This window comes from Microtus pennsylvanicus, chromosome 10, assembly GCF_037038515.1.
Source record: "Microtus pennsylvanicus isolate mMicPen1 chromosome 10, mMicPen1.hap1, whole genome shotgun sequence".
Lineage (NCBI taxonomy): Eukaryota > Metazoa > Chordata > Mammalia > Rodentia > Cricetidae > Microtus > Microtus pennsylvanicus.
The window spans coordinates 90,141,513-90,165,625 of NC_134588.1; the positions used below are offsets into that span (position 1 = coordinate 90,141,513).

The 24,113-nt window shown below is 46.0% G+C and overlaps 1 protein-coding gene across 5 annotated transcripts in view; it reads right to left on the reverse strand.

The window, feature by feature from the left end:
• Nos1ap (nitric oxide synthase 1 adaptor protein) overlaps window positions 1–24,113 on the reverse strand; it is a 283,618-nt gene that overhangs the window by 190,390 nt on the left and 69,115 nt on the right. For all 5 annotated transcript variants that reach the window (XM_075989050.1, XM_075989049.1, XM_075989053.1 and 2 more), the window contains exon 2: window positions 21,441–21,512. In XM_075989050.1, coding sequence (XP_075845165.1) covers window positions 21,441–21,512 — 72 coding nt within the window. The remainder of the gene's footprint in view (window positions 1–21,440; window positions 21,513–24,113) is intronic.

Here is a 24,113-nt window from a genome sequence, read left to right on the forward strand (position 1 = left end):
CTACTGGCTCCTATTTTCAACACTTGTTCCCCAGGGCTGGGGAGGTTTTGAGAGACTGTGGAGAGTTAAGAAGATGGGGCCTAACTGAGTGAAGTCGGGAACTTGGCACAGAGCCTTTAAAGGTTGTAGCCCAGGCTTTGGATCAGTTTCTGCTCTCTACTTCCTAATCTGCCACAATGTCTTCCCATCACCACAAGCTCCGTAATGTGTTCTATGCTACAATCACCTAGAACCTCCCAACTGTCAGTCAACATAAATCTCCCCCCCCCCATAAGTCAATTCAGGCATTTTGTCACAGCCACACAAAAGAACACAGAGGTCACTCTCAGCAACTAGAGACTCCTCCCACACATCCCTCTCGCAACATGGCTCCTTAGGTCTCATATTCTGGGATAGTTTTACATTGTGTGAAGATGTATTTGCTATGATTGATGTAATAAAAAGCTGACCAGCTAATAGCTAGGCAGGAAGTATAGGCGGGATTTCCAGGGAGAGAAAGAACAAGGAGGAGAATTTAGGCACACGGGACACACCAGGAGACACGGAGAGGAAATGAGGTACAAGATAGAAGAGAGGTAATGCCACGTATAGGATGAAGATTAATATAAATGGGTGAATTTAGTTATAAGCACTAGTTACGAACCAGTCTAAGCTATAAACGGAACTTTCATAATTAATAAAAATTCTCCATTGTAGCATGATTAATAAAAACCCAGAGACAGAAAAGTCAGAAAAGCAAAACAGCCAGCCACTGGCTCTTATCTCTACCTCAGTCCAAAATGGTGATCCTGCCTCCAGGAATCTCAAAATGAGACTGTTAGTGAGAGCTGTCTCCTCCCATTTTATATTCCTCTCTAGGGCTGGGATTAAAGGCGTGTACCACTACCGCCCAGTTTCTACGTCTAACTAGTGTGGCTACCGGGATTAAAGGTGTGTGTCACCACTGCCGGGTCTGTAAGTCTGATTAGTGCAGCAGTTTTACTCTATGAACATTAGACAAGCTTTAGTTGTTAAAATACAAATGAAATATCACTAAACTCCATGTCATGCATTGGGAGCTGGCCGGTGGTACAGAAAAAGACTCCTTACAGTCTACACTACCTGCAGGAGCAACAGCGATTCCGGTCTGCTAAAATGGAGTTTTATATCATACAACTGGGAACTTTACGCAGTGGGGTCACTGGCTACTTCTACAGTGACTGTCTCAGGAGTTGACTGTGCTGCTGTTGGGGTCACCCCTGCTTTCCAAAACACAGGATACTTCAGACATCCACACATAGAAGGCCTTCCTAACCTGGTCCTCTCCTTTCAAAACACAGGACACTTCAGACATCCACACACAGAAGACCTTCCTAGCCTGGTCCTCTCCTCTCACCTCCTCATCTCCATCCTACTCCGGGGCTCTAATTTGGGCCTTGACAGTCTTTCTTTCCTCCTCTGTCCTTGACAGTGTCCAAGAGCCTACAGCTCTCACCATGTTTCTTCTGACAGAAACATCTCAGGAGCCCCTACCATCAGCAGGATAAGCTCAACTTTCAGCACACACGTCAGTACCTCTGTGACCTTATTATGTAAGAGGTTAAACGCCAAGTGCCTCCTTGCCCAGTTTCCCTGTGCTCTATTCTGAAGGCCCAGGATGTGCTGCCCTCTGTCTGGACTCTCCTCTTTGTCACCTGTCCTTAGCTGGAGGACCACAGCCTCTGCGAAGTCTGCCTTGATCTCCCCAGGAGGCTCTATGTGATTGTTCTCCCACTCACTCCCTGTGTGATTAGCTCCTCGCTCCCTCTGCCCTCCATGACAGTGACTGGTTTCCAGGGTCTTTTCACCAGACTGGGAACATCTGAAGGGAAACAGCTAGGAACTGTTCTCCTTCCTGCATTTTCCATAGCAATGGTTGCTGAATTTATCATGTTTCCAGTCCAGCATAGTGAGCGAGACACAGAGTGTGGGAAATGTGTTTGGAGACCATCTTGATCCCCAATAGCCGGTTTCTATGGCTTAGATAGATTCTGAGTTTCACTCAACACTTCATGTGTTGAAACTTAGTTGCCACTGTGCAAAATTAAGAAATGAAACTTCATCTGACTCTGGTATTGAGAGGTGGGGCTAAGGTGGGGCCCTTAGGAGGTCACTGAGATTGGATAAGGCCATGAGGGTGGAGTCACTGCAACTGCATCTATACACACAGATGTGTATATATCTATCCATTTATATCCATGAGCATGCATGTGCATGCACGCACGCACACACACACACACACACACACACACACACACACACACACAGAGAGAGAGAGAGAGAGAGAGAGAGAGAGAGAGAGAGAGAGAGATCATTTATTGCCATGTGATGCCCTGTACTGCCTCAGGACTCTGCCACAGAGAGCCATATGCAGCCCTTCCAACTCTGACCTCCAAAACCTCCTTCATCATTTATCTGGAGTATAGGACTATGTTTCTGGCAGCAACAACAGCAGAAAAAGGCTAACACACCAAGATGCAGGTCAAATTACTCGCCTTCTTTGTGCCATGGTTTCATCACCTCTAAAATACGAATGGTGTAAAACTAAGCACGTTCTTCCCCTAAGACCATAGCCTTACTGTTTATCCAAACGAAATTAAAATGTTTGCCTCCACAATAACCCGCATACAGATGTTTGCAGTAGCTTTTCTCATAATTGCCAAACCTTGGAAGCAGCCAGCACGTGCTTCGGGCGGTGAATGGATAAGTAAACTGTGGTGTGTCAAACAATGAAGTAGTAATCACAGCTCAAGAGGCGTGAGTTAGAATGCATTGAAGAAACACGGAGCAACCTTAAATATGCCTCCTCCAAAAAGAAGCCAGTCTGAAAGACTATATTCTGTATGATTCCAGAGGCATGACTTTCTGGAAATGTCAAAGATTATGGAGGCAGTGAAAAAGATCAGTAGTTGCCCGGGGGGGGGGGGGGGGGGGAGGGAGCAGGCAGAGCAGCAGGCAGAGCAGAGCGGGTTAGCAGGGCAGTGAACGTCCTCTACCCAGACCTCCGACCCTGAACATTTACCACTGCCTGTTTGTCCAAAGCAAGCACGACAGCAAGCGTGAGCCTGACATGACACATGGACTTTGGGTGATAACAATGTGTCACTGTAGGGCCATCGATTGTCACCGCTGTGTCCCTTGAGTACGTGATGGCAGCAGCCATAGAGACGGAATGTGGGGAGTGGAACATGGGGTTCCTCTGTACTTTCCATGCAGCGTTTCAAAAATTGTTCTCGAACACTGCTTTATTAATCTTTATCAAGTAGAAAACTTTCCATCTTTATGCAATTAAAATGTGTATAAATAAAAAGCCCCATGAGCACGCCAAAATAAACAAAAGAGCGGGCAAACTCTGGATGTCAGCATCTGGATCGACAGGGCAGCGACCTGCCGGGAAGTGGAACTGTGAGAAAAGGCAGAGTGGAGGGTGAACTGTCAACCACTCAAATGGCAGACTCCCTTCCAACCTACCTGGAAGGCCTGCTATCACAGCCTGCCCCTGGACCGGAAAGGGTCATATGTGGGCCAGTTCCTCTCCTGAGTCACACACGGTGAGTCACTCTTGACACAACCTCCCCAGGGTTACTGGCCCTTTGGACCAAAGCAAAGGGGAATATGGCTCGCGGGACTGAACTGCTCAACACTAGAATGGTCCTGAGCTCCAAACCCAGAATTACCCTTCTCCTCCACATCACTTCCTAGATTTAAAAGAGAACGTTCTCTAGGCCGGCAGAATGGCTGCTGGTCAAGGTGCTGGTGGCCGTGACTGACAGCCCGAGTTTTTAACCCCAGGGACCCCCATGGTGGACTCGAGGAATTATCTCCTACAAGCTGTTCTCTGAGCTCCACACGAGCTATGTGGAACATGCGTGCCCACACACAGCCACACACAAATAAATTAATTTTTAAATAATGGTTTAAAGTTCTCTGACATGGGGACGCTTGCCACTCACAACTGGAAAAGAAAAATCAGTCAATAGGTCAGTATAGAGGCAGGTCAATAGCAAAATCGCCACTTTTCAGAGTGTGCTGGTATCGCCCCGATAGAATTAGGGGAAAGCAGACATTAAACGAGGAAAAGTCCCTCTATGTGTTTATCTAATTGATTTGAAAACTTGAATCTACATAAAAACCTGCCTAGGAGTGTCTTTATCAGTTGCGTTCATAACCATCAAATTCTAGAAGCAACCACAAGGCCTTTCAGTGGGTGACTATATAAACTGTGGTACATCTGGAATATTATATGGTAACCAAACCAATGAGCTATCATACCACAAAAGAGACATGAACCTCAAGTACATCTTGCTAAACAAAAGAAGCGGCTCTAAAAAAAGCTGCACCCTCTGTGGTTCCAATTACATGACAAAGACAGCACTATGGTGACACTGAACGGACCAGTGTCCCGAAATCTGTAGAGGCATGAGAGATGAAGCACAGAGGCGACTCAGAGCTGTAAGATTACGGACAGCCAGCCCTGCTGCCCTACGCAGGGGTCCCCAGCAAGCCACAGTCCCCCAACCTCCTCCTCGACAGAAAGAGACTTGACGGGTTTGGGCTCTGCATCTCCCCGCTCTTGCCCCTTTGATAAAAACATCACATTTAGAATATCTGGAGTGACCATACTAAGTGGGACAAGAGCCAGGTACAGAAACTCACAATTCCTGTGTCCCTGCCAGCACCAGGAGGGTGAATGGTCTCAATACCTCAGACATACTGTACCTGACTCCAAAGGCTTGGTTAAATCCACACCTTCCCTGGAGAATTAATTCTACCCTCTGAGCAGCCTGCCTCTTCTGTCCCATGATGCTCCTACCTGATCACTGTCCTTTTCCGTCTCCCCTCCCCTTTTCTTGCTTCTATTCCTGCTCCTCTTCATATCCCATCATCAGTACAACTTTTATTTATGCGCATGTGCAGGACAAGTACCTATGATAAAGGATATTACACAGCACAGAGATCAAGAGACTGGAGTCAAAGGCCATGGAGTTCTGGAGGAGCCCCCAGCTCTGCCACTTTAACACACACACACACACACACACACACACGCACGCACGCACGCACTCACGCACACACACACACGTACACACCCTGTGGTCTTCAGCAAGCTATTCAGTCTGTTCTCGCTACCTTATCAGTCAAACAGTACTGAGCAGAGCGCCTCCCATAGGAGCTTTTATAAAGATGAGCAAGGAGCCGGGCGATGGTGGCACACGCCTTTAATCCCAGCACTCGGGAGGCAGAGGTAGGCGGATCTCTGTGAGTTCGAGACCAGCCTGGTCTATAGAGCTAGTTCCAGGACAGGCTCCAAAGCCACAGAGAAACCCTATCTCGAAAAACAAAAAAAAAAAAAAAAAAAAAGATGAGCAAGGTGAGCACCCATGGAGTCTTGAGAACAGAACACTCGGGAAATCTTAATCACTGCTTCCTGAGCCCTGTGTTAGGAACACACATGAACACAGGATCACCACTGTCAGATACCTCAGTAAGAATAAACAACAATCAGGGCTGGGAATGGAGCTCTGTGGACAGCATGCTTGTCTAGCATGCCTGAAGTCATGTGTTCAATCTTTAGTGCCATACAAACAAGGCACAGTGACGCGTACCTGTAATCCACCAATCTAAGCAAGAGAATCAGAAGTTCAAGGTCATCCTGGTCTACGATGCAAGTTCATGGGCCAGCCTAGGTGAAATAAGACCCTATCTTAAAAGTTAAAACCATAATACAAAGCAGATTGAAATATCTGCAGTACAGAGAGGGTGGCTGTGGTGGTTTGAAAAAATAGTGCCAAAGGGAGTGGCATTATTTAGGAGGTGTAGCCTTGTTAGAGTAGGTGTGGTCTTGTAGGAAGTCTGGAAGCAGGTTTTGAGGTCTCCTGTATCAAGCCACGCCCAGTGAGACAGTTTACATACTATTGCCTCCAGATCAAGGTGTAGCTTCTTCTCCACTCCCAGCTCCTTCTCCTGTACCACGTCTGCCTGCACATGGCCATGATGGTAATGGACAAAGCTCTCAAAATTTAAGGCAGCCCAGTAAAATGCTTTCCTCTATAAGAGTTGCCATGGTCATGGTGTCTCTTCGCAGCAATAGAAACCCTAAGACAGTAATAATCTACCAGGTGACTATAGCTGAGAAATTGAAAGACTCAAGCGTGAAGGTTTTTAGTGTTAAGACGGGCTTTGAAGAAAACATACCAGCAGGAACAAAGAGAGAGAGAATTCCAGAGAAAAGTAAAACCACAAAGGTCAAAGAAGGTCAAAGCAAACAGGTCACCCTGGAGGGTTAGTAGGAATTCATTCTGGCCAGAGATCTGGGTACCCATGCGAACATAATGAAAAACGACTTTGAACAGGCACAGTAGCACCTGATCAATGAGCTCCTTATGGCAAAACTGTGAGGAACCCCTGAAGGATTTTGAGATGAGACATGACAGAACTAAGGCTTTAGTGGGTGACCCAAAGTGGTGTCCTCTGTGGATGAGATGAGCTCCCAGCTTTCCACTGCATGACTGCTCTCTTTGGGGACATGTAGATGTGCGTGCGCCAGGCACAGAGGTCCGTCTTATACAAAGTGAAGGGGTCCTCTCACTGCAATTGGGAAGTAGACCCTCTAAGGAGCTCTCAGGGTGCCCAGCCATTCAATTAAATGCAGAGAATCTGGGACAGATTTCTTAAGTGAAAATCATAAATCAATACGATCTCTTTCAATAAACAATCCAGCTACTGAATTCCCATCAGCCTCTCGGCGGGATTCGGTTGTTTAGTTTAGAAGCAGCCAAACTCTTACTTAAATTAAGTGTCATCCTCCTAAATGAAGACCAGATGTGTGAGCCAACAGAGACATCTAATCAAGTTTGAAGAAAGGATTGCTGTAAATGAGAAAACCGAGGGAGGCTGGGATCCAACTGAGCAGGGCAGGTGCTAAGGGGGCAGCTGGACCAGGGAAGGTCACTTGGCAAGGGAAGGCTGATGCTGTCCTAAAGCCCAGACAAGAGGGCCTAAGTGGGAAAGCCACCTCTGGTTTCCCTCTAGGCAGCGAGAATTCCAGCACTCTTATAAACCCCAGCCAGGAGGGTCCATCTTTTGCTTTCACCTCCAAGTCCACTGAGAACACTGCCCCAGCTGAGTTCCCAAATCAGGTGAGAAATCCTTGCTATAATCGTCACACTAACCCGGGCTAACCTATTCCAGAGAAGGCCTGAACCAAGCCTGATGTATCTTCAGCCTTTTGCTGCCTCAGCCCCTAAAACCTCCCGCTTGGCAGCGAATAACATCTTAGTCCACCACAGAGAAGAAGTGGAGTTTTGAAGATACCTCGGCTCCTCGATGTATCATCTTCACGGGGACCTCGTCTTAGTTTTTGTCTTTCTTGTTGGGACAGGCTTTTACAGTGTAGCACAGGCTTGTCTTAAACTCCTGACCATTCTGCCTCCACCTCCTGAGTGGTGGAATAACAGGCATGAACCACCATGCCTAGCACGTTTTGTTTTGAGGAAGGAATACTCATGAGCATGTGTCTGTGTGTGTACATTTGAGGGCCCATGCTCACAGTGTACATACATACAGGCCAAAAGTGGTCGCTGTCTTCTGTCATCCTCCATTTTATCTGTGTAGTGTTGGTTTAGTGGGGTTTTTTTTTATTTGCTATGTTTTGTTTCAGAGAGGGTCTCCTGTAACCCAAGCTGGCCTTGAACTCACTATGTAGCCAAGGGTATCTTTGCGCAGCTGACCCTCCCAGTTTTGACTTCCCAAGTGCTAGGATTATAGCGATATGACACAATGCCTAGTTTATCCAGTATTGGGAATCAAACCTGGAGCCTCATGCCTGAGATGTAAGAACTCTACGAAGTGAACTATACCCCCAGCTCCCCACCCTATTTGTGGGACAGAGTTTCTTCACTAAATCGGAATCTTGTTCATAGACTGGCTGACCAGAAAGCTCAAGAGATCCGCCTGTCATTGCCCCGCCCCCTCCCCAGCACAGGGGTGACAGATGTCAACCACACAGAAGCCAGAAATCCAAGCTCAGGCCCTCAAGCTTGCACAGCAATGTCTTTACCCACAAAGTCATATCCGCAGCCCCTCCTTTCGGTTTTTCAATGGAGGAAGAAAAGAGAAGGGAGGGGGTAAAAAAGGTGTGTATCCAGGCCCCCACCAGTTTCTGAGCCCCAGCAAAAAGTCCGGCCCATGGATTTCTAGCCTGACTCTGTTTATCAGCTGTCTCCACAGCTGTACCAGCTGATGTCACAAAGCTTGGCTGTGACCCAAGAGGAACAGGTTGTTGTGGAAGTTCATACCTAAGCAGGCCAGCTCAACAAGCAGCCCCGAGAAGTGTGGAGGGCTGGGACTCATTTCAGTAGGATAGGCTGAATGTGGACCAGTACTGATTCTGTGCAGGGCCAGGCCTAGGGAGAGGTCACACCCACACTTGGCAAGAAACACGCACTGACTAAGTAGCAGAGGCTCCCCATGGGGCGACACAGCAGCTACTTCTATCTGCCTTAGAGGGGCAGCACAGCAGTCAGGAAGCCAAGTTCTAGGTCCCAGATCTGGGCAGTGACCAACAGAGCAATGCTGGGCAGGTTGCTTCTCTTCCAAAGCAACTCTGTAAGTATGGTGAATTTCCTGTGGGAAAACACACAGAGCAGCGCCTCTCCTGTAACACCTGCTGTCAGGGATGTGTGTGGTTCTGACGCTTTTTAACTAGATACTTGGATGTTGATATGGCTCAGCAGGTCACCTGGAAGAAAGAAAGCCATGCCAGGAATCATGCAGGGTTCAGGCCTGTAATTCTACTACACGAGAGGATGAGGCAAGAAGGTTGCTAAAAGTGTTAAGCCAGCCTACTCTACAAAGTGAGATTCTGATTCAGATATCAATAGATACACATATACAGACAGACAGAGATGACAGATGCATAACGCATATTTACATACATACATAAATACATAGAATTGTAGATGGAGAGATATTCATACATACAGAAGACATAGATGCACATGTGCATATATACATACATAGATGCATAGGATGATAGATGGAGACAGATAAGAGGCAGACAGACAGACATAAAAGCATAGGTGATAGATAGATAGATAGATAGATAGATAGATAGATAGATAGATAGATAGATAGATAGATACATACATACATACATACATACATACACACACATACATACATACTTGTTCAAAAGAAATCCACCCCCTAGTCCTGCTGTTTCCTGATTTTTCTGTGAAGTGACTTTCAGGCTCATATCTCTAAAATTCAACTCATATATATACCCACACTAGTCAACTTCCTTCCCTCCCAGTTCCTCTTGGGCCAGAATAAACAAAGACCCACTTGGCTCCACAAGTGATAGAACAAGGCAAAAGAAGACAAGGTGACAACTGACAAAGATACATGCCAGCAGACTGTGTCTGATCTAATCCCCCTTGCTGGGAGAGGCTGAGGCAGTGGGAGAATATGTCAAATGGAAGGCAGGTGGGGAGGGACAGTGGCCTGGTGGGGGTCTTGGGGGGTCCAGCTTGCCTTTGTAAAGAAAACAAAAGTACAACACACTAGCTCTTCCTCAGCCCACAGTCACCCTGCAGTAACCTATCAGGACAAGCGTCTTTGGTAAGCCAAGACCCAAACCACTAACTCCCTGGCCCCCTGCCAGCTCTCCCTGTGATCCAGGCCTGGCGCTCAGCAAGGAAGCTAAGGGGGAAGCTAAGGTCAAGCTCCCTCAATGGCTGTTTTCGGGAGGCCAAAGGCAGGTGAGAGCTCACCTATTTAATTAGCCAGCGGGCATGAGATGAAAAAGAACAAAGAAGGTGCCAGGTCTCATCAGGAGAGTGAGCAGGTGAGGAGGGGCAGGGCACACTGCTAACAGGGCCCCAACATCACATTAGCAAGGTAACTACCACTGTAGACAACGGGGTTGAGAGGGATGTGGAGAAGCCATTTGTCATTCCACCGCCAACCACCGAGTGGTTAAAAGGCCTCTCCAGGGCTGTAGCTCTCATGGAGCCCAGAGAGCGTGTGGGAACAGCCGCTACTCAGTATTGTTGACACCGATTCAATACCAATGGGCTGGGTATGCACAAGGTACACCGGGTGGGTCAGCAGTCTCTGCTCAGCAGTCTGTCAGTCTGGACTCGATGGGGCAACAGAGATGAGCCGGGGAAACACCACCAAACAGGGGGCGTCCTCCTAGCCAGGGCCCTGAATAAATGGCTTGTGCTGCCAACTCCTATGGCACTCTGTGCCCAGCCGTCACCTAGCGGTACACACCCCGATGATTCACAAACCCCTCTGTGAGGTCTCTCACTCAACTCCTACCAACCATTCTCAGAAAGTATTTCAACATCAGAGACAGCTGGGCAAGGTCACAAGTCTTAACAGAGTGTAGTGTGGACATAAAAGATAGGAAAGCTACTTTGAGGGGTCAAGAGAAACTCGTAGATTTAAAAAAAAAAAAAAGGACACCAGAACTGGGCTCATGGAGAAAGGCAGAAGTTGAACTGGGTCCTGAGGAGATAGGCTTCAGCTACCCAGGAAAAGCTTCCCAGGCAGAAAGGAGGAGAAGGAGGAGGGAGCAGGAATATAAAGATGCTCTGCACCTTTCCTGGGGCCTGAGCTACCAGAAGAAGCTGATGCTCCCTGCTCAGAGCTCAGAGTCCAATCAGGAGATGGCGAAGCATCGCAAGTAGCTGTTAAACGGATCAACGCCAATAGGACTACCCTCAGGACAGGCTGGGCAGCAGGGAAAGGATGGGCCAGAGAAGCGGATGGTGAGGCACACTGATACAGAGGACCTCTGCGAGGCACACACTTGACCACTTCCTACACCCCAACCGCTGCAGACATATGTGCAAAAATAAATAAATAAATAAATGGATAAATAAATAAATAAATAAATAAATAAATAAATAAATAAATAAAGGACAGGGCTCCCCTTTACTTGCCGAGGGAGAGAGATCTACATATTTGAGACGTATTTGTTTAGCAGGCAGCTTGGCATGGTTGGCTCGCGGGAAGACTAGAGATAGAGAAAAGAGGTGAAGACGACCCTGAGCTTAGAAGCTTACATTCTGGGTGGGCAAGATGACTTTCACTGGCATAAGCTCACATATGTAAAAATTCAAGGGAGAAGGTTCAAAGAGGAGAAACTGCTGCAGAAATAATAAATCTGGGTTTTGACACACTGAATTCAAGGTGGCTTTGGAACACAAAGTGGGGCGGTGGTGCCACACAATATATGGATTTCAAGCTCTGAAAAGAAGTTTATAAAAAATCAAATCAAATGGCCTTATTTACATCTGGTGCTATGCACTGCCTGGCAGTGTTCCCAGACGGAAGGCAGACACAATGAGGGACGCAGACGACACTGTCTGCCCAGACACTGGGGAATGAGGAGAGTCACGGCAGCACCACGCTCAACCTCTGCCATGAACTCACCAGCTCTGAGCTAGAGCAAGCTATTTAACCATTCTCTGCCTCAGTTTACTCATCTATAAAGTGGGTGATGGTGCCACACAGGGGGGTGGTGATTGACACTTCTGCAGTGCTCTCTGCCTGTGGGTCAGATAGAGCAACACGGCACAGTGAAATCTAGACCCATATCTGCTTAGACTCCACAAGAACAAGAACACGGAGCAGTGACCCCACTCCTATGACCCTTTTCTAAAAACAAACAAAAAAACAAAGCAGCAATACCCACTCCTGGCAGGGTTATTGGAAGCTAAGATAAAATCACAGTAGGAAAAAAAAACACCTAAGCCACTGTGGAGAAGAAGGAAACCGCAAATGGAGACCTCTCCACACAGGTCAAAAGAATGTGCTTCTCAGAAGCTGAGTCTTCACTTCTCATTAGGTAGCACAGCATCTTTATCCTATGGTGTGTATGATCCCAGGAACACTCTGGCCATATATCAAAACCACTGTCCTATGCTAGGTACAAAGGATCACCAGAGACCAGCCCGGGCTCTCAGAGTCTGGCTCAGAGAAGTCGCAAGAGAAAACACTTTCTGGCTAAACACAGGAGTGAATTGCTAATGCATGTTATGACATAGATGGGCGCTGGAAACATCTCATCCAGTGAACTAAGCAGAAACAGGTGACAACCCTGGCATAAGAGTTCACTTGTGGGAGGTCCCTGGAAGAGATAAATGAAGAGACGAGACCCAGGCCAGAGTTCCAGGCTGGGATGGGGTTACTGATTAATGAGCAGGGTTTATAACAAGGATAATGAAAGGCTCGGGATATTGACACTGGTAAAGGACACAGTATTGTGGTGTATTTAAACCCACTGATCTGTATACTTACATATATTTAAAACAAAAAATACCTTTATACATGAATGTGTGTTTAAGGCCAAAGAAGTCACCAAAGTAAGCATGTACCATGTCACCTGCTGCCAAAGCCAGAAAGTTGAGCAAAGGACCCCTCAAAAGGCTGCTTCGTGTAGCAGCCACAAACTGGCATTTGGTAGTTACTCCTTCTTTCTACAGCAGACAGACTTTGCCAAAAGGATACCCAAATGCCAGGTTTGGTGTTGTTCACCAATACTGTCAACTACTCAGCAGGCTGAAGCAAGAGGATCATTTGAGCTTATAAGTTCAGAACCAAAGTGAGACCTTGTATCAAGAAAAACCTCCCGTTCCAAATGAAGCGGCTTATCTAAGAAAGCAGACTGAGCTGGATGCATTCAGGCATTCCTGCGGAAACTCAGAGATATCCCCGCTTGCTAAATATGTAAGGCTTTAATAGAGCCAGTCCCTTATTTAAAAGCAACTGTATGTTTTGTCTTGACAACTCTGGGCTCTAATAAATCATCTCTGCCCTAGTTATTTTAAAAAATCATTCCTGTGTTGGTATAGTGACTCACATTTAAAGGAGGCAGAGGCAGGCAAATCTCTGTGAGTTCAAGGTCAACCAGATCTACAGAGTGAGTTCCAGGATGGCCAGAGCTACACAGTAAGACCCTGTCTTAAAAACACAAAACAAAACAAACAAAAAATGGAAAATAAATTACTGAATTACTCATGTTAGAAACATACCTGAATTAAGTGACTTTTCATTCTGGTTCAAATTTAAGGAAAGATAAGTATGTTATTCATGTGCAATCCAGGTACTCAGTAGGCTCTTAGGGAATTAGCTTCTCTTGAGATGTGACTCGCGGGGAAAATTCCTACAAATAAGGGCCCATTCCAGCTCAGGTTTCTACGCCGCCATTCATACGTTCCCCCAGGCTGCTCCTTGAACCTAGAAACCTATCCTCTGCTCCACCATTTAGTACTTACTGTTCCCTCTGTGGGAAATGTTCTTCCTGCAGAGAACCAGATGGCTCATTCCCTCTCTACCTACTCACATAACCAAGAGGTCTTCCCCAGCCAGCTATACAGAAACGGCACTCAGTCTCCCTCCTGGTAGTACCTTGTCTCATTCTGCAGGGAATTTCCATGTGATTCTGTATGTCTAGTCTCTCCTTCTGTTCTTTCTCAGCCATCAGAATGTAAGCTTCATCCAGGTAGGGACTTCCTTTCTTAAGACTCCAAAGCCTAAAATAATGTTGGCTCAGAAGTGGAAGTCAATATCTCCCTCCCAACGAGTAAGGGAAAAGAAAATCAAGGTTGGCTGTCTGTGCATCAGTGCTTCTGTTGATGAAAATGCCTGCCTCAGCATCCCTAGGGATGCCAACTTGTGTCCTTTGGTAGAAAGGAAGACAGCTGTAACATGCTGCTGAAGTGTTTTCTTAAGTTTAAACAAAGCCAAGCCCCTTTCAAAGAGACCCAGAAAGACAAACACCCAGTATTTGATGGACTTGTGTCTAGTACTTCAAAAGTATAGTGTGTAATACAAGCCAGTAACAAAGAGAAATAAAACGGCGAAGCATGAAAACCCACAGGGGTACTCTGCAAACACTGAAAGGAGCCAGACACGAAGGCCCACATAGTCTCTGAGACCATCAGTAGTAACTGTCCAAGCTAAGCAAATCCATTCAGGTAGGAAGTGAATTGGTAGATCCGTGGGGCTGGGAGTTTTAAGGAGATTGGGAGATGAGATATCAGAGGTGCAGAGTTGCTAGAAGCAACGGTTCTGTGGTAGAGCACTTGTCTAGAATGGGGGAGGCCCTGAATTTGATCCCCAGTGCTACAAAAGTTTCAAAAATTGAATAGCGGTTCAGAGTTTCCTTTGGGGGAAAATAGGTTCTATAATAACAGTTGTACAACGCTGCATATGAATATATAGTGGATCCCACTGCTAAAATTGTATAGTATGTGATGTACAAATTATAATAGCATATGAAATATATCTCAATAAAGTCATCACCCAAAAAAGTATTGACAAATTATAATATCATTTAAATATGTAAAACATAGTCTAGATATAAACTACTTATGCATACAGGCCTTAATAGATTCATAATTTAAACCCAAGTTATATTATGTAACCAATAAATTCAAATAAGTCAGAGAAAACTTTGCACTGAGATCACATCACTGCTCTCAGCAGGAATCCACAGCGGATACCTTACCTGAGATCTCTGGAGTCCAGAATAAGCAGACTCCAGACTCAGCAGTGTTACTCAGAATGTCCACCACCAGGACCCTACAGGCACTAACAAGTCAAAAAACATAGCAAAAGCAACAAAAACAAACACTTAACAAGCAACCCAAATGGCCATGGCCAGGCGTGGGCTGCTGCCAGTCCTATATACTGCCTACTGTGCCAAGAGCCCACAGATCTATTTACCTTATGAAAATTCATTACATACAGATGAAGAGCTCTTTTTTGAAAAAAAGATTTATTATTTATTATTGTATATACAGTGTTCTGCCTGCAAGTATGCCTGCAGGCCAGAAGAAGGCACCAGATCTCATTACAGATGGTTGTGAGCCACCATGTGATTGCTGGGGACTTTACTTAGAACCTTTGGAAGAAGCCAGGCTGTGGTGGCACAGGCACGCATTTAATCCCAGCACTAGGTAGGCAGAGGCAGGAGGATCTCTATGAGTTTGAGGCCAACCTGATCTACAAGAGCTAGTTCCAGGACAGACTCCAAAGCTACAGGGAAACCCTATCTCAAAAAACCAAACCAAACCAAACCAAACAAACAAAAACTTCAGAACCTTTGGAAGAGTAGTCAGTGCTCTTAACCTCTGAGCCATCTCTCCACCAGGCCAGCCTCATACTTAGCGATCCCCCTGCCTGTGCCTTTTAAGCACTGAAATTGCAGGTATGCAAACGGCAAGGCATTCTGCTGCTGGTGGTTTGTTTTTGCAGAGCAGGGCTCCCGTCTTTGTGCATACCAGGCAAGCCTTCTACTATTAAGGTGTAGCTTCTGCCTAGTACTGTCATTTAGGGCACACAAGTTCACGGGTCAGGCACGTCTCTTTGTACTGTGTATGCATTCACATATATCTGGTTAAATCTATCTACTGAAAAGACATCATATAAATTTTATTGATAATTAAACAAAGAATGAGGGGTTGAGTCTGTCCAAAGTCCCTGATCACAAGCAGAAGAAATGGGATATGAATTTCATTCTGCCTCATTTCATACTAGAAAACTTCCACAAGAGGGTGGGACCTTCCCAATGGCTAGAGCCCAATGCTCTAATTCACTGCGATGATAGACAGACTAACGCCCCCAGGCCTACAAAGGTGCTACAGTCTAGACAGAATGACTTTGCGGGCGTGATGAGAAGATGAACCTGGCAGAGGAATAAGCTGGGATTCTTGGGGAAAAACAGAAGTGAGCCTACAGAATGTGAGGTGATGTACTGATGGGAAGAAGAGGTCACAGGGGCAGGGCTGCAGGCTGTGAAGACAGAATGGAGGTACGTGCTAAAGACATGGGCGACCTTTGGGCATACCCAACCTTTTGACATGTGACACCATGCTGTCATCTGAAAAGGTCACATTTGAAAACCACACAATTAGAACAACAACAATAAAACTCTCGCCGTGTTGTAAGTTTATAACTGCATGTTAGGTCCCTTTCATAGCTATCTTCAGCTGAACGTGCTCAAGGGACCACAGGTTGGATCCACTTGCCAGGATGCTGGAACAACATGAAGCAGGCTGTTCTCCGGGGCCTCCAGCAGGAAAGTGGCTCCATCAATGCCTTAGCAGTTCCCCATTTCAGGCTTCCGAGCCCCCAAAATGACAAGGTGAGAAGTTGGAGCTATTTTAAGCGGTTGTATATAGAATGACTGGTTACTGTGTCCTATGAAGTGAAAGGGCCAAGCTAACACAACAGTGTGGTACTTAGACTCTGAACTTACAACAAAAATAAGAGCACTTAGTGACAAAGGAGCCCAGTGCTGACCGAGGCAAGCTACCAGGGAGAAAGATGATAAAGAGGCCACACTAGATCCACTGTCATGGGGAAAGGGACATGTAGACAGGACCCACAGATCCAGTCACAGTCCTCAAAGCTACCAGTCCCCCATGAGCACCAAGAATACATCTAACTCAAGCCTTCCAAAGAAAGCACCCATGGTCTTTTATGGTTTTCCATCCTTTGGTTTTCCTTGAGAAAAGTTCTGGGAAAGCTAACAAAAGTGGCCCCTGCAGGGAGAGGTGGAGGACAGGGCCAGTTCCTGGTTATCAAGCCACTGACAACATATCCCACCTATGCAACCACACTAGAGGAAATCCAGGCACATTAGGTAGGAAACATCAATTCCATGTTGCACCATTTTGGAAGCCATTTGCAGCGTGGACCAGAATGCACCTAACCTGTGGTCAAAGTGGCCAATGGGAGGCCAGGATCATGTGCTGGACACTAGGAGTGCAGTCATTCCTATGCTACCAGTGACCGGGTATGTGGCAGGAGCCTGAGAGAACAGAACAAGCCTCTCAAGATGGCTTCCCTGAGGAAGGAACGCTAGCAGACGAGGCTGGCTGTTAAAAGCAGCAGGATGAGGAGCTCAAAGCCTCAGGGTATTTATCTGCATGTATGAAATGCTCTGAAACCCAGAGGAAAGGTCTACAAAATGATAGCCATGAATATAAATAGCCCTTTATGGTTTAGAAAGCATTTTTTTCACGCACTATCCCAGATCCAACAATAGCACCAGAGAGACAGGATGAGAAGTAGCATGCTGTCTTTTATGAACGAGAAAACGGAGATTAACAGCAGACAGCGGCCTTGCCAAGGTCACACATTAACTCAAGGGGAAAACTCCAGCCCAACTCTCATTACTCTCTGTTGAGAGCCCTCTCGACTATACTGAGTACCCTTCCCAAGGAGACTACAGTGAAGTGGTCGGGACTGGTGTTGACACCTGAGAACAAAGGACACAGGAGAGTTGGGCATCATGTTAGACACTGGAAGTTCAAAGGATAGTTGTGACAGGATGTGGGCACGTCCTGCAGGACCAGACCTCTCGGAGCTGTGATAGCCTCGTCTCAGGAGCCATCTGTCAGCAGCACTTATCACTACTGGCTCATCTCTGTGCACTCCCACAAAGGCTTGCCTGTCTCCCCCAAATTGGGTGTAATCTTCCTGCTGGACACACACCTTCTGAGCCTCTTTTCCCTTTACTAATAATGTCCAGAACACATATTGCTGCGCATCATAGGAGGGAAGGCCAAATGAAACCATTATGAAAGCATGGCGGAAGGTCCTCCAAGAACAGAGCTACTGCCAGGCACAGTGGCAAGCTTATGGGCCCAGCTACTCAGGAGGCTAAGGCAAGAGGATCACTTACACCCACAAGTTCAAGACCAGCCTAGATACCATAATGAGATGCCAGGTCAAATATTCAATTTGTCATATTCAGAAATTCCTTTTCTGAGTATATAGACTAAAAAATCAAAGTAGGTTCTCAAAGAGGCATTTGCACACCCATGCACACTCAGTACTCTTCACAATAGACAAGAGAGAAGCAAATTCCCATTAGTAGATGAATACCTAAGAAAAATGTGGCCTAACCACACAAATACAAGGAGGCCTTGGGACGGAAGGAAATCCTGACCCTATACCGTATGGATGGACCATGAAGAAAGAAAGACATCATGCCAACATAAGGGCCAAATACTGCATGGTTCCTTTCTCATGATACCTTCAAAGTAGTCAAAACTGCAGAAATACAAGGTAGAAAGATGGCCACCTAGGGCTGGGGAGAGAAAGGATTGTATTTAATGGCTATAGCATCTCAGCTTCACAAGAAGGAAAAAAAGCCTGGAGATCCTAGATGCAACAGTGAGAATACATTTAACTACTGAACTGTCCGCCTTAACTGCTGAACCGTTGAAAACCCTTTGAAGAGCAGAATTTAGTGCTATGCACTTTTACCATCCATTTCTTAGAAGCATATTAAAAGGGGGGATGTCTATGACCGAAACCATAAATTGAAAAATAATGTGAAGAAGGTGAAAAACCAAATGAGAAATGAACAGAGGGCAGAGGAAGCATGGCAGTCAATGGTGAAGTCTGCATGTATTTGACTGCATCCACACTGGGGCATGAGGTTGGAGCGAAGCAAGAATGCATCTACCTACAAGACCTCAGCTCCTAAGAGGACCAGGGACACCATCAGACAGACCCATTCACTCCCTGAATGGATCCTTTGGGAAACATAACAGACTCACAGCCACTTCACAACACAGCTCTCCAGAGAAGACCAGGAGATGAGATCTACAGAGTTTAGCAATGATAGGCATGGTGCCCACACCTGCACCTGAGCACTCGAGAGACAGGCAAGGAGATCTTAAATTCAAGGTCAGACTGAGCTACACAGTGAGATCCTATCTCAAAAATATGAGACGAAATAAAATAAAACGAAGGCCTTGGCAAGGCATCTCACCTGTGAGGCTGATTCTTATCAATAGCTGCTCTCATCTCAGGACTACCTACTGCTCTTTGGCCAAGCCCTGAGGCCTGGGGCTTCTAAGACCAGCAGAGTACCAGCAACCAAAGCCTGCCGTGTCCGACCCAGCATCAGCCAGGCACCACTCAACATAAAAGGACAGTGTCAGCTGCAGTCCTTTACACAGAAATCCCATGCCCTAGTTCTTGACAGCTGTAATTACAGCCCAAACAGCTTTGAAAGGCAAAGAGAAAGAAGAAAATAGCAGCCTGGACCCAGCAGTGAATTGTGGGGCTTGGGGCGGAAGACACACAATCATAGCTCTTACTTCTAATGGCAGCCAGTCCACACAAGCAACTGGACAGCCAGCCCAAACAACTTTCTGACCAATTAATTTCTCCTCCTAATGAAATGAGCTCGTCATTAAGCTCTGGAAACAGCTCCCACACGGGGGGGGGGGGGGCTGGAGGAAGAGGCGTGCGGCTGCCAGAGCTGGCAGGTAATGGGAGAAAAGGAAACTGCCACATTCCAGTCCCAGATGCCTGCAGATCCCATGACCAGCTAGCGCCTCGCCATGTCTGGCCTGCCCCTGCTTCCAGGTAATGTTTTCCTATGCCTCTGCCCATCCTAAGTTGTGCTTCTGCCATGGGCTCCCTTTCTGTTGCAGTTATTTGGTTCCACCCAACTAGGGTCAAGATTCATAATCAGAATTCCAAAGAGCCCTCAGCGGGGAGCTAGGAGCCACGACACAGTCTTGAGTATGAACCCTTAAGTGTGAAATACTCCTTTATACTGTGTGAATATATGTCGCTGTGATTGGTTTAATAATAAGCTGACTGGACAACAGCTGGACAGGATAAAGTGAGGCAGGAGAACCAAACTAAGGGCACTGGGAAGAAGAGTGGAGAAAGAGGAGTCACCAGAAAAACACAAAGAGGTAAAGGATGTACAAGATGAAAGAAAAGTAATGCCAAGTGGTAAAATGTAGATTAATATAAATGGGTTAAGTTGTAAGAGTTAGCTAGTAACAAGCCTGAGCTATTGGCTGGGCATTTATAATTAGTATTAAGTCTCTGTGTAGGTTATTTGGAACTGGCAGCCAGGAAAGGAAGTCCACTTACACCCAAGCTCTTGTGAAGTACTTAACCATGTCCTCATACACGAAATGTACTAAGAACATTCTCACCTCATCTAAAGTAGCTATAAATAATATATTCAATATCAAAAAATCTAAAAATTCACCCCACACAGAAGTAACCGTTACTATTGAGGGAGCTACTGCTTTCACACTGATGGTAATATCAGCAACAGCCATTCCCTCCCCCATCAGTCAAACATAAATAAAAGAGGACTTCGGTGAACACCCAGAGTGCGGGCCGCTCCAGGCCCAATCTTTTGATCATAGCAGCAGTGAACACAACTCAGGGCTTCAGCTTCTATCCAATAGGGGGGCAAAGGAGGAAGTAAGGAGGACTGAAGCTCTGTGCCGCAGACCTGCAGCCAAAGAGGGAGTAAAACTTACAACTTTTCCATGAGACCAAGTGGTAAAGTGACAGAATAGCCACTTGTCCATTTCTGGGCCCCCATTGCTTCTCATGACACCATCCTCTGATGCTGTGACCATTCAGTAACATCAGATTACTCTCATCAAAGTACTTTAGGTTTCCTAATTACCAAATCCATGAAGACAGCACTGTTGTCTTCAATATAATAATAGTATCAATAAATTCACCTTGGTAAAGAAGAAAAGGCCGAATGACTGGGAGCATCATTGAGCCACACAGAAAGCCAACGGCAAGCATGTTTACACTCCCCCAGCACTGATGTCATTGCATTGAGGTTTCTGTTGACAGGGTAAAGAACCAGCTCAAAGGAAAACTAACCTATTGTGTTTTTCCTCGTAGGTGAACAGATCATTCCAAAGAACAATGACCCAAACCAGGCTGCACCCGGAGATGGCCAACCCAGCCATGCTAACACCAGCTCCTGTCAGAACACACTCACAATACACCTCAGCTATCCCAAGCCCACCTCCAAACCACACAGTTCTCTCGTTCTGGTGTCCCTTGACCCAGGGAGCAGAGTCAGAAAGCAGTGGGTTGCCATGTGTAGCAAACTCTCCCAGGAGATACAGGAAAGAGTGGCAGGGGGTTGGGCGAGTACAACATCCAAAAAGGTTGACACATTCTGAAGCCTCAAGCAGCTGACCAAATAAGGTTTGTTGAAATTTCATATCCACTTAAAATTCCAAGCAAACCTTCTATTCTGTGCCACAATCTTTTAAAAATGTTTTAAAATGTTCTGATCAACTACTAGAAACTCACTAAAGTTTGTTCCACCTTTTACCATTCTCCTTCACTGCCTAGCCAACCATCACACACACATCGCGGAAGGAAGAGCTTCCAGACAAGAGACAGGGAGGATGGCACTGCTCAGACATCACACCCATTCCAACCTTTGGCCCCTATTGCACAAGTCACAATAGTCTCCCAGTGGTGTCAGAATATGGACTCTGGGGCCTGGAAGGGTGCAGCCATCCATTCTGCCTCTCAGCTCTGGCTGAAAGGGCAAGCAGCAAGGAAGCTTGACTCCAGGGTCACACACAGGGGCCACTCACCCGGATTCTGCGCATGGCAGCCACGATCTCCACCCTGCTGTTGGGTCTCGGCACATCCAAGCTTCCCACGTACTGTGGAGAAGAAGCAAAGAGAGAATGAGAGGGGGAAGGACATTGTCCCCAACCACAGAACGTCAGGAGTTCAAAGACTCTGAGGCCGCACGCTTTATCTCCCCATTTTACAGAAGAGGAAATTAAAAGCCCAACGGGTATCATCTCCTTTGAAATAGTTTCTAGTTTTTAATAAATAAGCAAGTTAACCAGAAATTACTGCTTCCATTTCCATCTTCTTCCTAAGGTAGAAAGGCCCGTGTTGGCTAAGAAGGCATCTGAATAGGAAAGGCTCTTTATAGGGATTCTTGCCAACGTCTACATGGCACAGTAGGTGGCTTTTTCCTTTATCTCCCTTCAATCTCTTCATCTATAAAATCAAATAAATTAACACACACACACACACCTCTCTCTTACATAAAAGTGCTTGCAAAAAATAAAAATAAATGCATTTAGAGAAAAATAAATACTTTTGAAGTTGTTTGTTGTTGTTCCAGGTATTTTTTTTGCTTTGTTTTGTTATTGTTTGTATTTTTACAGGACTTCACTCTTAAATCTAAGCTGTAGTCTATTATGTAGCCCAGGCTGGCCTGGAGCTCATGTAGCCCAGGCTAGACTGAACTCACAGCACTTCTCCTGTTTCAGCCTCCCAAGGGCTATGATTGCAGCCTGAGCCCCTATATCTGGCTACTATTTTTAATTATTAGAATTTTACTGAGTTATCCCTAGACATATTGGAGACCTTTGACATTTTGTTAAGCTCCTGACTGGAGAACAAATGGACTACTAAATTTTTTATGTAAAAATTTTTTATCTAATTGTACTTTTATTAACTTTTTTTTCCAAAACAGGATTTCTCTGTGTGGCAATCCTGGCTGTCCTGGAATTCACTTTATAAACCAGGCTGACCTCGAACTCTCAGAGATTCGCCTGTCTCTACCTCCCTGAATTCTGGGATTAAAGGCGTGTGCCACCATGCCCCGCCAATTGTACTTTGTATTTATCTTTGGTTTTGGAGACAGACTTATCATGTAACTCAGGCTGACCTCAAAATTGCCTATTCTCTCCTGTCTCAGCCTCCTGAGTTGGAACTACACACGCACACCCCACACCTGCCCGTGATTATACTTAAAAATTACCCACCAAACCAGACTGCATTCATGTTAATGTTTAACATGAAATTCCTTGCTAAAAACTAATCAAATAATGCAAAATTAAGGAAAATAAAATAAGTCCCCACTTTCAACAGGTTAGTACCAGTCAGTCTTCTTTTTCTGTTTGCCAATGGGCATAAACTCAAACTATTAGTTCTACAGAAAAAAAGGTTAGATTATTCATGACTTTAAACACAGCCTAGGTATCTGTCTATGCCCATGCGTACAGGTGGGTCACAAGGAACATAGCACCTCTTTTCCCAATGGATCTACCACACCAGATTGCAGCACTTCCCTGAATCATCTCATCTACAGATCCGAGAATTAGCTAAGGACTCAGCCTTGGATAGCTTGCTATGTACCTAAGTAAAGATTGCATTGATAAAAATAGGAACATTCAAAAGATAACTCCCGTGGTTTCGAGAAAGGAGATTTTTTCCCCAAAACTTGGAGCTAAGGACTGGTTCCAGTTAAGAGAGTTTCACAAATGACACTGGGAACAAGCGGATTTCCCCTAGTATTGACCAACAGCTTCTGTTGACACACTGAAGAATGAAGTTCCCAGCAGCAGATCAGGTGGCTGCAGTCTAGCCCCTGGGGGAGCCCACCAAAGTACACGGGCTTATTGGCACAGGACCTTGCACCTTGCTGAGGCAACAAAGCCCCTAGATCGAATGTGCGGCCATGGCTTCTCTGTGGTTAGCAATTCTCCCCAGTGAGCTCTGCTGGAGCTGCCAGGGCAGCAATATGTCAGTGACCTATGCAGCCAGGGATGGCATGACACCATTCATGATTGCCCAATTACAAACGCCCTCCAGGCCAGGGAAAGTGTCCATGATCTCTCTCCTGCCTGTTCCATGCTGCTCTGCCCTGAACCCATCGCAGTCAGAAACATAAACCTTCTGAGGCTCAGTTCCTCCACAATCGTATGAAGGCCAAGGCCTCAGGACTCAGCAAGGCCATCCATTGTAGAGGAGCCTGAGGGGAAGAGGAGGTACATATCCTTGAATCACTGCCAGTCCAGAAGGGAAGCTGCTAACCACAGCTCCTGGCTACTGTACCCCAGCCCACGTCCTTCCTAGGGAGGGGTGCTGCTGGACTGGTAATACTGGAACAGTGAGGAAACTGGGGGGGGGGGGATAATGTGGGATACCCTTCTGTATGATGTGTTTATGTTTTATTACCATTGGTTAATAAAGAATCTGCTTTGGCCTATGGCAGAGTAGGGTATTGCTAGATGGGAAATCCAAGCAGAGATGAGGGAGAAAGAAGGCAGAGTGGTGGGATTCGCAAGAAGACATGAGAAGCAAGATGTGAGGTAACAAGCCAAGAGCCTCAAGGCAAAATAAAGAACAGAAATGGGTTAATTTAATTTATAAGAGCTAGTTAATAATAGCCTTAGCTAATAGGTCAAACGGTTTGTAATTAATACAAGTTTCTGTGTGATTACTTCGGACTGAACAACTAG